Consider the following 13,250-nt stretch of genomic DNA (forward strand, 5'->3'; position numbering starts at 1 on the left):
CAGATTTTGCAACTTGATAGAGAAGGGAATTTCGGGATGTGGCTATTTTTGGGAGTGGGTGTGATTGGCTGTCTGATCTATTCCCACCCCACCCCGCCTGCCCAAAATAATTAACAACCGTTTAATCTATTAAGATTACTGCCTGCAACAGTAGTGGACTCGCCAACAGTAAGGGCATTCAAATGGTCATTGGATGGACATATGGACGATAAGGGAATAGTGTAGATGGGCTTTAGAGTGGTTTCACAGGTCAGCGCAACATCGAGGGCCGAAGGACCTGTACTGCGCTGTAATGTTTTTTGTCAGGTGACATTACCTTGCTCGAAGTTAAGAATAACTTCTGACTCTCAGCCCACCCAGTCTTGGTATTCTGTGTGGTCAGTGTCTGACCCCTGACCCTCTTACTCTCTTGGACTCTGTGCTCTGAGCAGTTAGTGTCTGATCCCTGACTCTCCTGGACTCTTACCAATTGACCACCTATACTTTGTGTGGATTCTATCCCTCCTTTCTCCCTGAACGTTGCACTGGTTCTCACTTAGAAACTCACTGTTTGTACAATTAGTTGCTTTGTAAGCTCTCTCACTGACTTGTGGTTGACTGCTGTGTTTTCAGGCATGCGTTGCCGCTGTTTACATCGCTGTTGAACATAGTGTGTGCATATGACCCTGTGGGATATGGCATTCCGTACAACCATCTCCTCTTCTCCGACTACCGGGAGCCCCTCGTGGAGGTGGCTGCTCAGGTGCTCATTGCCACCCTGGACCATGATGCCTCCACCAGCCTGAGCCCTTCTGTGGATGGGACCACAACAAGCACTGCCATGGACGACACAGAGGTGAGGCCACATAATGCAGGTTCGAGCTGTGATCAACCTCTTCACTGCTGACTCAGTGCTTCCAACATTCACAGAGTATTATGTTTCATATGAAAATATCCTAGCTGGTGTCTGCTGTCACACTCACTCTCTGGACTGGAGAGCTGTAGTGCATATCGGTCATAGAAATTTTAGGTCTCCTTTCTTCTCCCAGACTCAGGGACATTGGAGCCTGTTGTCCACTGCTTGATGTCAACTCCAGGCAGTTTCCTTCAGCAGGTCTCCATTTACAATACCATGAATCAGTACCATGTTGGTTAGTGTTAACCCACGAGGCCATCAGAAAAGGACAATTAACTTTGACATGTTGAAAATAATGTTAATTATCCCCAAATACAAAGTTCATGGCTCCAAACTTTATTTGCCTCTTACAGCCTCCTGGTCCTGAGAATCTGTTTGTCAACTACTTGTCTAGGATACATAGAGAAGAGGTAAGTCTCCTTAAATCTTCTGCAGTAACATTTTCTTTGAAATTCTGGGGAATGCTAATTGCAAATTATGACATGAGACTAGAGCCCAGTCAATGTGACAGTGGGAGAGAAAGATAAACCAACTGACCAGTAATCAAATGTGGGTAAACTTAGAATCTTCAATTCAAACTATTTGGAAGTGTGCAGTTTTGGTTGCCCATAACAACACTTAACAGGTTTGTAATCAGACCAAGCCAAAGAAGGAAGTATTAGAACAGGTGAAACGAAAGAGAAAATGCTGGAAAATCTCAGCAGGTCTGGCAGCATCTGTAGGGAGAGAAAAGAGCTAATGTTTTGAGTCCAATGACTCTTTGTCAAAGCTTTGACAAAGAGTCATTGGACTCGAAAAGTTAGACTCTAGAAATTGTTTGAATTCACCGGACATTGGCACCAATACTGGGGAAGGAGGGAGCGATTCTGATGGAATGGTTGTCATCTGAATCATGCTGGGACCAGAGTCCTCGTGAATCGCATAACTAGAGCTGTAAATGGGACTTTCAACTGAATGGGTTTTTGGGAGCCGGTGGGGGGGGGTTCAGTGTGTCGGGGAAATTAGAAAACCCAATTTTAAGGAGGAGGTAAGAGGTGCAGGTTAGCGATGTGGCGGATGGTTACCAGAAAATAAATGTGAGGGACGGAACAGGTAAATGTCTTTATGCACCAAGGAATTATGGAAGAGTAGAGAAATTTAACAGTGGAACAAATTAAAAGCTTTGTATCTAAATGCACAAAGTATTTGGACCAAACTTAATGATTTAATAGAAACAGAAGGTTATGATTTGGTGGCGATTATTGAAACATAGTTACAGGGAGTTGAATATCCAAGAGTACGCAGTATTTCGGAAAGATAGGCCGAAAGGAAAAGGAGGTGACGCAGCCTTGCTGGTGAGGAAAAGGGTCAGTGCTGTAATGAGAAATGACATAAGCAGTGGAGATCAAGATGTCGAATCAGTCTGAGTAGAAATAAGAAATAACTTAGGGAGAAAGTCCTTGGTAGGAGTAATCTATAGGCCCCAAACAGTAGTTCTACTGTGGGGCACATAATAAACCAGGAAATATTGGCGTCTTGTAAGAAAGGTATGGCAATAAACATGGGTGACTTTAATAAGCACATAGACTGGAAGAATCTGCCTGGAGGCAGAGTTAATTGAATGTATTCGAGATTATTTCTTGGAACGGTATGTTGGGAAACAAACCAGGGAGCAGGCTACTATGGATGTGGTATCGTGTAATGAGGAGGGATTAATTAATGACCCCATAGTTAAGGATCCTCTAGGGAGTAGTGACCATAGTATGGTAGAATTCAAAGTTCAGTTTGGGGGTGAGAAAGTGGAGTTTCACACTAGCGTTCTGGAAGTTGTTGCCAATTTGCACCGGAGACGCCAATAATGTTGCTCTTTTTAACTGGATACTGATATGACAGTTATTAATGATGATATTGCTTTTCAGGGTCGCCAGGTATCAAATGATACCACCACAAGGTTTAGCTGGATATCGATCAAAGACCCAACAACCAGTTAGTTAGTTCAAGTTCAGTGATAGTTTATTTACAAACAAGAATTACTTTGACACGCAACATAAAACACTACAAGCTAAATTACACCTAACACTACAACATCCTGTACTTAACTTCAGGACCCGACTTTATGCAGAGGAACAAGGCCTTTGATCAGATCTTGCGTGGCTGGGTCTGGGGAAGTGACTTTGTTTATGCTGGGCTCATCCGTCTGGTTTGCACTGAGTGCTGAATTTGGTGCATTTTGAGTGCTATAGTAAGAGTTTGGTGACCGAGGGAGTATAAGGCTTCGTTTTTATCTAAAGTTTAGTCTTTCTTTCATTTAGTTAATTAACTTAAAAGTTGCTGTTTGGTTTAGGAGAAGGAGAATTTTCAATCAGCTTTAAACAAGCTTCTACTTGTAGGCACTTGCAGCTGGAGCTTGTTAATTAGTTAATTGGATTAGGCCAGTTTTCAGAGGCTAGATTCACAGTATTAAAGTGATCCCCTACAGTGCAGACTTTGTTTGCACTGAGTGCTGAATTTGGTGCATTTTGAGTGCTATAGTAAGAGTTTGGTGACCGAGGGAGTGCTGAATTTGGTGCATTTTGAGTGCTATAGTAAGAGTTTGGTGACCGAGGGAGTGCTGAATTTGGTGCATTTTGAGTGCTATAGTAAGAGTTTGGTGACCGAGGGAGTGCTGAATTTGGTGCATTTTGGGTGCTATAGTAAGAGTTTGGTGACCGAGGTAGTGCTGAATTTGGTGCATTTTGAGTGCTATAGTAAGAGTTTGGTGACCGAGGGAGTTAGGTGAGGAGGGAGTAAGGTGCTCCTTTAATTTGTTTCCGACATTTCTGCAAAGAGTGATAAGAGAGCCAGGAGTTTACAGAAAGTGTAGCTGACTGGGAGCAGAGTCGGAGGGCGGAGATCTAGTTAGTCCACAGGGCAGCTATATTCTGTCAGGTAAGAGGGGATGGAGGCTAGGCCAGTTGCATGCTCCTCCTGTAGGATGTGGGTGGTGAGGGATACCCCGCTGACTATACCTGCGGGAAGTGCACCCAACTTCAGCTCCTCAAAGACCGTGTTAGGGAACTGGAGCTGAAGGTGGATGAACTTCGGATCATCCGGGAGGCAGAGGGGGTGATTGAGAAGAGTTACAGGGAGGTAACCACACCCAAGGTACAGAACAAGAATAGCTGGGTTACAGTGAGGGGGAAAAAAAACAAACAGGCAGACAGTGCAGGGATCCCTCGTGGCCGTTCCCCTTCAAAACAAGTATACCGTTTTGGATGCTGTTGGGGGGGGATGACCTACCGGGGGAAGGCCCTAGCGGCCAGGTCGCTGGCACTGAGTCTGGCTCTGGGGCTCAGAAGGGAAGGGGCATTGCTCAGAATAGAAAAGCAATAGTTGTAGGAGATTCAATGGTTAGGGGAATACATAGGAGATTCTGTGGTCGTGAGCGAGACTCCCGGAAGGTATGTTGCCTCCCGGGTGCCAGGGTCAGGGATGTCTCGGATCGTGTCTTCAGGATCCTTAAGGGGGAGGGGGAGCAGCCAGAAGTCGTGGTGCACATTGGTACCAACGACATAGGTAGGAAAAGGGGTGTGGAGGTAAGAAACAAGTTTAGGGAATTAGGCTGGAAGTTAAAAGCCAGGACAGACAGAGTTGTCATCTCTGGTTTGTTGCCGGTGCCACGTGATAGCGAGGCTAGGAATAGGGAGAGAGTGCAGTTGAACACGTGGCTGCAGGAATGGTGTAGGAGGGAGGGCTTCAGGTATTTGGATAATTGGAGCGCATTCTGGGGAAGGTGGGACCTGTACAAGCAGGACGGGTTGCATCTGAACCAGAGGGGCACCAATATCCTGGGAGGGAGGTTTGCTAGTACTCTTCGGGAGGGTTTAAACTAATTTGGCAGGGGAATGGGAACCGGATTTGTAGTCCAGCAACTAAGGTAGCCGATATTCAGGACGCCAAAGCATGTAATGAGGCAGTGGGGAAGGGAACACTGACAAAGGAGAGTACTTGCAGGCACGGAGATGGGTTGAAGTGTGTATACTTCAACGCAAGAAGCATCAGGAATAAGGTGGGTGAACTTAAGGCATGGATCGGTACTTGGGACTACGATGTGGTGGCCATCACGGAAACTTGGATAGAAGAGGGGCAGAAATGGTTGTTGGAGGTCCCTGGTTATAGATGTTTCAATAAGATTAGGGAGGGTGGTAAAAGAGGTGGGGGGGGGGTGGCATTGTTAATTAGAGATAGTATAACAGCTGCAGAAAGGCAGTTCGAGGAGTATCACCCTAATGAGGTAGTATGGGTTGAAGTCAGAAATAGGAAAGGAGCAGTCACCTTGTTAGGAGTTTTCTATAGGCCCCCCCAATATTAGCAGAGATGTGGAGGAACAGATTGGGAAACAGATTTTGGAAAGGTGCAGAAGTCATAGGGTAGTTGTCATGGGTGACTTTAACTTCCCAAATATTGAGTGGAAACTCTTTAGATCAAATAGTTTGGATGGGGTGATGTTTGTGCAGTGTGTCCAGGAAGCTTTTCTAACACAGTATGTAGATTGTCCGACTAGAGGAGGGGCAATATTGGATTTAGTACTTGGTAATGAATAGATTTGCTAGTGGGGGAGCATTTTGGAGATAGTGACCACAATTCTGTGACTTTCACTTTAGTAATGGAGAGGGATAGGTGCGTGCAACAGGGCAAGGTTTACAATTGGGGGAAGGGTAAATACGATGTTGTCAGACAAGAATTGAAGTGCATAAGTTGGGAACATAGGCTGTCAGGGAAGGACACAAGTGAAATGTGGAACTTGTTCAAGGAACGTGTCCTTGATATGTCTGTCCCTGTCAGGCATTGGAGGGATACAAGATAGCCAGGAGGGAATTGAAGAAAGGGATTAGGAGAGCTAAGAGAGGGCATGAACAATCTTTGGCGGGTAGGATCAAGGAAAACCCCAAGGCCTTTTACACATATGTGAGAAATATGAGAATGACTAGAGCGAGGGTAGGTCCGATCAAGGACAGTAGCGGGAGATTGTGTATTGAGTCTGAAGAGATCGGAGAGGTCTTGAACGAGTACTTTTCTTCTGTATTTACAAATGAGAGGGGCGATATTGTTGGAGAGGACAGTGTGAAACAGACTGGTAAGCTCGAGGAAATACTTGTTAGGAAGGAAGATGTGTTGGGCATTTTGAAAAACTTGAGGATAGACAAGTCCCCTGGGCCTGACAGGATATATCCAAGGATTCTATGGGAAGCAAGAGATGAAATTGCAGAGCCGCTGGCAATGATCCTTTCATCCTCACTGTCAACAGGGATGGTACCAGGGGATTGGAGAGTGGCGAATGTTGTGCCCCTGTACAAAAAAGGGACTAGGGATAACCCTGGGAATTACAGGCCAGTTAGTCTTACTTCGGTGGTAGGCAAAGTAATGGAAAGGGTACTGAAGGATAGGATTTCTGAGCATCTGGAAAGACACTGCTCGATTAGGGATAGTCAGCACGGATTTGTGAGGGGTAGGTCTTGCCTTACAAATCTTATTGAATTCTTTGAGGAGGTGACCAAGCATGTGGATGAAGGTAAAGCAGTGGATGTAGTGTACATGGATTTTAGTAAGGCATTTGATAAGGTTCCCCATGGTAGGCTTCTGCAGAAAGTAAGGAGGCATGGGATAGTGGGAAATTTGGCCAGTTGGATAACGAACTGGCTAACCGATAGAAGTCAGAGAGTGGTGGTGGATGGCAAATATTCAGCCTGGATCCCAGTTACCAGTGGCGTACCGCAGGGATCAGTTCTGGGTCCTCTGCTGTTTGTGATTTTCATTAATGACTTGGATGAGGGAGTTGAAGGGTGGGTCAGTAAATTTGCAGACGATACGAAGATTGGTGGAGGTGTGGATATTAAGGAGGGCTGTTGTCGGCTGCAAAGAGACATAGATAGGATGCAGAGCTGGGCTGAGAAGTGGCAGATGGAGTTTAACCCTGAAGTGTGAGGTTGTCCATTTTGGAAGGACAAATATGAATGCGGAATACAGGGTTAACTGTAGAGTTCTTGGCAATGTGGAGGAGCAGAGAGATCTTGGGGTCTATGTTCATACATCTTTGAAAGTTGCCACTCAAGTGGATAGAGCTGTGAAAAAGGCCTATGGTGTGCTCGCGTTCATTAACAGAGGGATTGAATTTAAGAGCCGTGAGGTGATGATGCAGCTGTACAAAACTTTGGTAAGGCTACATTTGGAGTACTGTGTACAGTTCTGGTCACCTCATTTTAGGAAGGATGTGGAAGCTTTGGAAAAGGCGCAAAGAAGATTTACCAGGATGTTACCTGGAATGGAGAGTAGGTCTTACGAGGAAAGATTGAGGGTGCTAGGCCTTTTCTCATTAGAACGGAGAAGGATGAGGGGCGACTTGATAGAGGTTTATAAGATGATCAGGGGAATAGATAGAGTAGACAGTCAGAGACTTTTTCCCCGGGTGGAACAAACCATTACAAGGGGACATAAATTTAAGGTGAAAGGTGGAAGATAGGAGGGATATCAGAGGTAGGTTCTTTACCCAGAGAGTAGTGGGGGCATGGAATGCACTGCCTGTGGAAGTAGTTGAGTCGGAAACATTAGGAACCTTCAAGCAGCTATTGGATATGTCCATGGATTACGGTAAAATGATATAGTGTAAATTTATTTGTTCTTAAGGGCAGCACGGTAGCATTGTGGATAGCACAATTGCTTCACAGCTCCAGGGTCCCAGGTTCGATTCCGGCTTGGGTCACTGTCTGTGCGGAGTCTGCACGTCCTCCCCGTGTCTGCTTGGGTTTCCTCCGGGTGCTCCGGTTTCCTCCCACAGTCCAAAGATGTGCAGGGTAGGTGGATTGGCCATGATAAATTGCCCTTAGTGTTCAAAATTGCCCTTGGTGTTGGGTGGAGGTGTTGCGTCTGGGTAGGGTGCTCTTTCCAAGAGCCGGTGCAGACTCAGGGGGCCGAATGGCCTCCTTCTGCACTGTAAATTCAATGATAATCTATGATTAATCTAGCACAACATCGTGGGCCGAAGGGCCTGTTCTGTGCTGTATTTTCTATGTTCTATATTCTATGTTGGTAGTGATCGTTGGTCTTGAACTTGCTTCTGGTCGTGGTGCTGCAATTGGCCGTAGGCCGGGCCAAGAGAGTGCCGGTGCGCCGGGGCCAAAAGAGACTGAACACATGGCAGTGTCTCTTTTTATCCTTCGGGGGTTTCGTGCTTATTTGGGCGGTCCTTGGCTTTGGACCCAATAATTCGGCAGGCTTCGATTGCTGCCTTCGATTGTAGCCAATAAAGGGACGGCTGCCTTGATGGCTGGGTGTGTGGAGCGGGCATTGACCGTGGCTGTTTGGGCTTCCTGGGTGAAGGGAGTGGCGCCGATGTATCTGTATCTGATACCCGAGTACAAGTCTTTTGTTCTGGGGAAATGGGCCATTAGAATGCAAATCGGCTAGGTGTTTTGATAGTGTCTGGTTATCTAGTGGCAAATATACACTTAAGCTCTGAGTTCGTCTGGATCCTGCATTGGCCATATTTCCCATGATTCTTTGCAAGTGGCCATACTTCCCTTGTAAGTGACCATCCCAGATGGCTACAAATTAAACAAAGGAAAATGCATAGGCATGAGGTCAAATTTGGCTCGAGTAGAGTGGGCAGGAAGGCTAAAAGGTAAGACAGCTGATGAGCAGTGGCAGTTGTTGAAGGAGATACTCAATTCCTCACAACTAACATATATCCCAGTGAGGAACAAAGATGGTAAAAGGGATAGAAAACATCCATGGCTAAACAATGAGGTCAAGGACAATATAAAGGGCAGCACGGTAGCATTGTGGATAGCACAATTGCTTCACAGCTCCAGGGTCCCAGTTTCGATTCCGGCTTGGGTCACTGTCTGTGTGGAGTCTGCACATCCTCCCCGTGTGTGCGTGGGTTTCCTCCGGGTGCTCCGGTTTCCTCCCACAGCCCAAAGATGTGCAGGTTAGGTGGATTGGCCATGATAAATTGCCCTTAGTGTCCAAAATTGCCCTTAGTGTTGGGTGGGGTTACTGGGTTATGGGGATAGAGTGGAGGTGTTGACCTTGGGTGGGGTGCTCTTTCCAAGAGCCGGTGCAGACTCGATGGGCCGAATGGCCTCCTTCTGCACTGTAAATTCTATGATAAAGACAAAAACTAAGGTATATCATATTGCAAAGGCCAGTGGCAGACTGGAAGATTGGGACAGAACAAAGAACAAAGAAATGTACAGCACAGGAACAGGCCCTTCGGCCCTCCAAGCCCGTGCCGACCATGCTGCCCGACTAAACTACAATCTTCTACACTTCCTGGGTCCGTATCCCTCTATTCCCATCCTATTCATGTATTTGTCAAGATGCCCCTTAAATGTCACTATCGCCCCATCTTCCACCCCCTCCTCCGGTAGCGAGTTCCAGGCACCCTCTGTGTAAAAAAACTTGCCTCGTACATCTACTCTAAACCTTGCCCCTCTCACCTTAAACCTATGCCCCCTAGTAATTGACCCCTCTACCCTGGGGAAAAGCCTTTCAAACATGAACAAGGAGATACTAAAAATAGTAAAAAGAGCGAAGGTAAATTACAAAAGAAGACTAGCGCAAAATATCAAAGGATAGCAAAAGCTTCTATAAGTACAGAAAAGGGAAGAGAGCCCCTAGAGTGAACGTTGGTCCCTTGGAAGATGAAACCGGAGAGCCAATAGTGGGGAACACCGAAATGGCAAAGATGTTAAATCAATACTTTGCCTCCGTTTTCACGGTGAAGGACAGTAGTACCATTTTTTTATGATCGGGCAATTGTGAGGTAATAGAAAAGGAGGAACTTAGAACAATCAGCATCAAAAGGAAAACGGTACCCAATAAACGCTTGGGATTGAGGGCAGACAAGTCCCCAGGCCTGATAGTCGACATCATAGAATTTACAGTGCAGAAGGAGGCCATTCGGCCCATCGAGTCTGCACCGACCCTTGGAAAGAGCACCCTACTTAAGCCCACACCTCCACCAGTAACCCAGTAATCATATCTAACCTTTTTTGGACACTTAAGGGCAATTTAGCATGGCCGATCCACCTAACCTGCACATCTTTGCACTGTGGGAGGAAACTGGAGCACCCGGAGGAAACCCACACAGACACAGGAGAACGTGCAGACCCGGCACAGACAGTGACCCAAGCCGGGAATCGATCCTGGAACCCTGGAGCTGTGAAGCAACCGTGCTAGCCACTGTGCTACCATGCCGGCCCTAAATCCAAGGGTGTTAAAGGAAGTGACAGCAGAGATAGTGGCTCCATTGGTTATAATATTCCAAAATTACCTGGACACGGGAAAGATTCCAGTGATTGCAAAAATGCTAACATAACGCCCTTATTCAAAAAGGCAGGGAGGCAGAATGTGGGAAATTAAAGACAAGTTAGTTTAATATTTTTTGTTGAGAAATTGTTAGAATCAATTATCAAGGAAGTAATATCAGGACATTTGGAAAGTCAAAATGCTACCCAGCAGAGTAAGCATGGTTATATGAAGGGCGAATCATGTTTGACTAATTTGCTAGAGTTCTTCGAAGGTGTAACAAGCAAAGTGGATATTGAACAAAGAACAAAGAAAAGTACGATCTTCCTGGAGATCCTGGAGAGCCGGCTCAAAGAAAAGTACAGCACAGGAACAGGCCATTTCGGCCCTCCAAGCCTGCGCTGACCATGCTGCCCGTCTAAACTAAAATCTTCTACACTTCCGGGGTCCGTATCCCTCTATTCCCATCCTATTCATGTATTTGTCAAGATGCCCCTTAAATGTCCCTATCGTCCCTGCTTCCACCACCTCCTCCGGCAGCGAGTTCCAGGCACCCACTACCCTCTGTGTAAAAAAACTTGCGTCGTACCTCTCCTCTAAACCTTGCCCCTCGCACCTTAAACCTATGCCCCCTAGTAATTGATCCCTCTACCCTGGGAAAAAGTCTCTGACTATCCACTCTGTCTATGCCCCTCATAATTTTGTAGACCTCTATCAGGTCGCCCCTCAACCTCCTCCAGGATTGGGGATCCTGTTGATCTGGACTTCCGGAAGACGCTTGATAAGGTGCGGCACAGAAGATTAATTCACAAGATTAGATCACATGGGATTAGGAGTAATTTATTAGTGTGGATAGAAGACTGGCTGACAGACAGAAGGCAGAGAGTCAGGATAAATGGGTCTTTTTCTGGATGGCAAGATGTAACATGTTGGGTGCCACAGCGTTCAGTCCATGGGCCCCAGCTATTTACAATCTCTATTAGCGACTTGGATATAGGGATAAAAGGTTCTGTAGCCAAATTCGCAGATGACACAAATATAGATGGGACAGTAAGTTGCGAGGAGGAAATAAAAACTTTACAAATGGATATAGATGGGTTAGGAGAGCGGGCCAAAATGTGGCAGATGGGGTTTAACATGCATTTTGGTCAGGTAAATGGGAAGGCAATTTATTATCTAAATGGGGAAACACGTTGGGGTGCTCCTTTCCGAGGGATTGGGGGTCCACAAACATGAGTCACAGAAAAGAACAAAGAAGAAAGAAAAGTACAGCACAGGAACAGGCCCTTCGGCCCTCCAAGCCTGTGCCGACCATGCTGCCCGTCTAAACTAAAATCTTCTACACTTCCTGGGTCCGTATCCCTCTATTCCCATCCTATTCAGGTATTTGTCGAGATGCACCTTAAATGTCACTATCGTCTCTGCTTCCACCACCTCCTCCGGCAGCGAGTTCCAGGCACCCACTACCCTCTGTGTAAAAAACTTGCCTCGTACATCTACTCTAAACCTTGCCCCTCGCACCTTAAACCTGTGCCCCCTAGTAATTGACCCCTCTACCCTGGGAAAAAGTCTCTGACTATCCACTCTGTCTGTGCCCCTCATAATTTTGTAGACCTCTATCAGGTCGCCCCTCAACCTCTGTCGTTCCAGTGAGAACACACCGAGTTTATTCAACGTCTCCTCATAGCTCATACCCTCCATACCAGGCAACATCCTGGTAAATCTCTTCTGCGCCCTCTCTAAAGCCTCCACATCCTTCTGATAGTGTGGCGACCAGAATTGAACTCTACTCCAAGTGTGGCCTAACTAAGGTTCTATACAGCTGCAACATGACTTGCCAATTCTTATACTCAATGCCCCGACCAATGAAGGCAAGCATGCCATATGCCTTCTTGACTACCTTCTCCACCTATGTTGCCCCTTGCAGTGACCTGTGGACCTGTACACCAAAATCTTTCTGACTGTCAATACTCTTGAGGGTTCTACCATTCACTGTATATTCCCTACCTGCATTAGACCTTCCAAAATGCATTACCTCACATTTGTCCAGATTAAACTCCATCTGTCATCTCTCCGCCCAAGTCTCCAAACGCTCTAAATCCTGCTGTATCCTCTTGACAGTCCTCATCGCTATCCGCAATTCCACCAACCTTTGTGTCGTCTGCAAACTTACTAATCAGACCAGTTACATTTTCCTCCAGATTTTCATAGAATTTACAGTGCAGAAGGAGGCCATTCGGCTCATCGAGCCTGCACCGGCTCTTGGAAAGAGCACCCCACCCAAGGTCAACACCTCCACCCTATCCCCATAACCCAGTGACCCCACCCAATATATCATTTATATATACTCCGAACAGCAAAGGTCCCAGCACTGATCCCTGTGCAACACCACTGGTCACAGCCCTCCAATTAGAAAAGCATCCTTCCATTGCTACTCTGTCTTCTATGACCTAGCCAGTTCTGTATCCACCTTGCCAGCTCACCCCTGATCCCGTGTGACTTCGCCTTTTGTACTAGTCTACCATGAGGGACCTTGTCAAAGGTCTTACTGAAGTCCATATAGACAACATCCACTGCCCTACCTGCATCAATCATCTTAGTGACCTCCTCGAAAAACTCTTATCAAGTTAGTGAGACACGACCTCCCCTTCACAAAACCATGCTGCCTCTCACTAATACGTCCATTTGCTTCCAAATGGGAGTAGATCCTGTCTCGAAGAATTCTCTCCAGTAATTTCCCACCACTAAAGTAAGGCTCACCGGCCTGTAGTTCCCTGGATTATCCTTGCTACCCTTCTTAAACAGAGGAACAACATTGGCTATTCACCAGTCCTCCGGGACATCACCTGAAGACAGTGAGGATCCAAAGATTTCTGTCAAGGCCTCAGCAATTTCCTCTCCAGCCTCCTTCAGTATTCTGGGGTAGATCCCATCAGGCCCTGGGGACTTATCTACCTTAATATTTTTTAAGACACCCAACACCTCGTCTTTTTGGATCTCAATGTGACCGAGGCTATCTACACACCCTTCTCCAGACTCAACATCTATCAATTTCTTCTCTTTGGTGAATACTGATGCAAAGTATTCA

General features: G+C 46.3%; 1 protein-coding gene across 2 annotated transcripts in view; it reads left to right on the top strand.

Moving 5' to 3' along the window:
- LOC140395338 (protein HID1) overlaps nucleotides 1-13,250 on the top strand; it is a 306,127-nt gene that overhangs the window by 85,234 nt on the left and 207,643 nt on the right. For both annotated transcript variants that reach the window (XM_072482976.1, XM_072482977.1), the window contains exons 7-8: nucleotides 613-835; nucleotides 1,249-1,305. In XM_072482976.1, coding sequence (XP_072339077.1) covers nucleotides 613-835; nucleotides 1,249-1,305 — 280 coding nt within the window. The remainder of the gene's footprint in view (nucleotides 1-612; nucleotides 836-1,248; nucleotides 1,306-13,250) is intronic.

This window comes from Scyliorhinus torazame, chromosome 18 (genome assembly GCF_047496885.1).
Source record: "Scyliorhinus torazame isolate Kashiwa2021f chromosome 18, sScyTor2.1, whole genome shotgun sequence".
Lineage (NCBI taxonomy): Eukaryota > Metazoa > Chordata > Chondrichthyes > Carcharhiniformes > Scyliorhinidae > Scyliorhinus > Scyliorhinus torazame.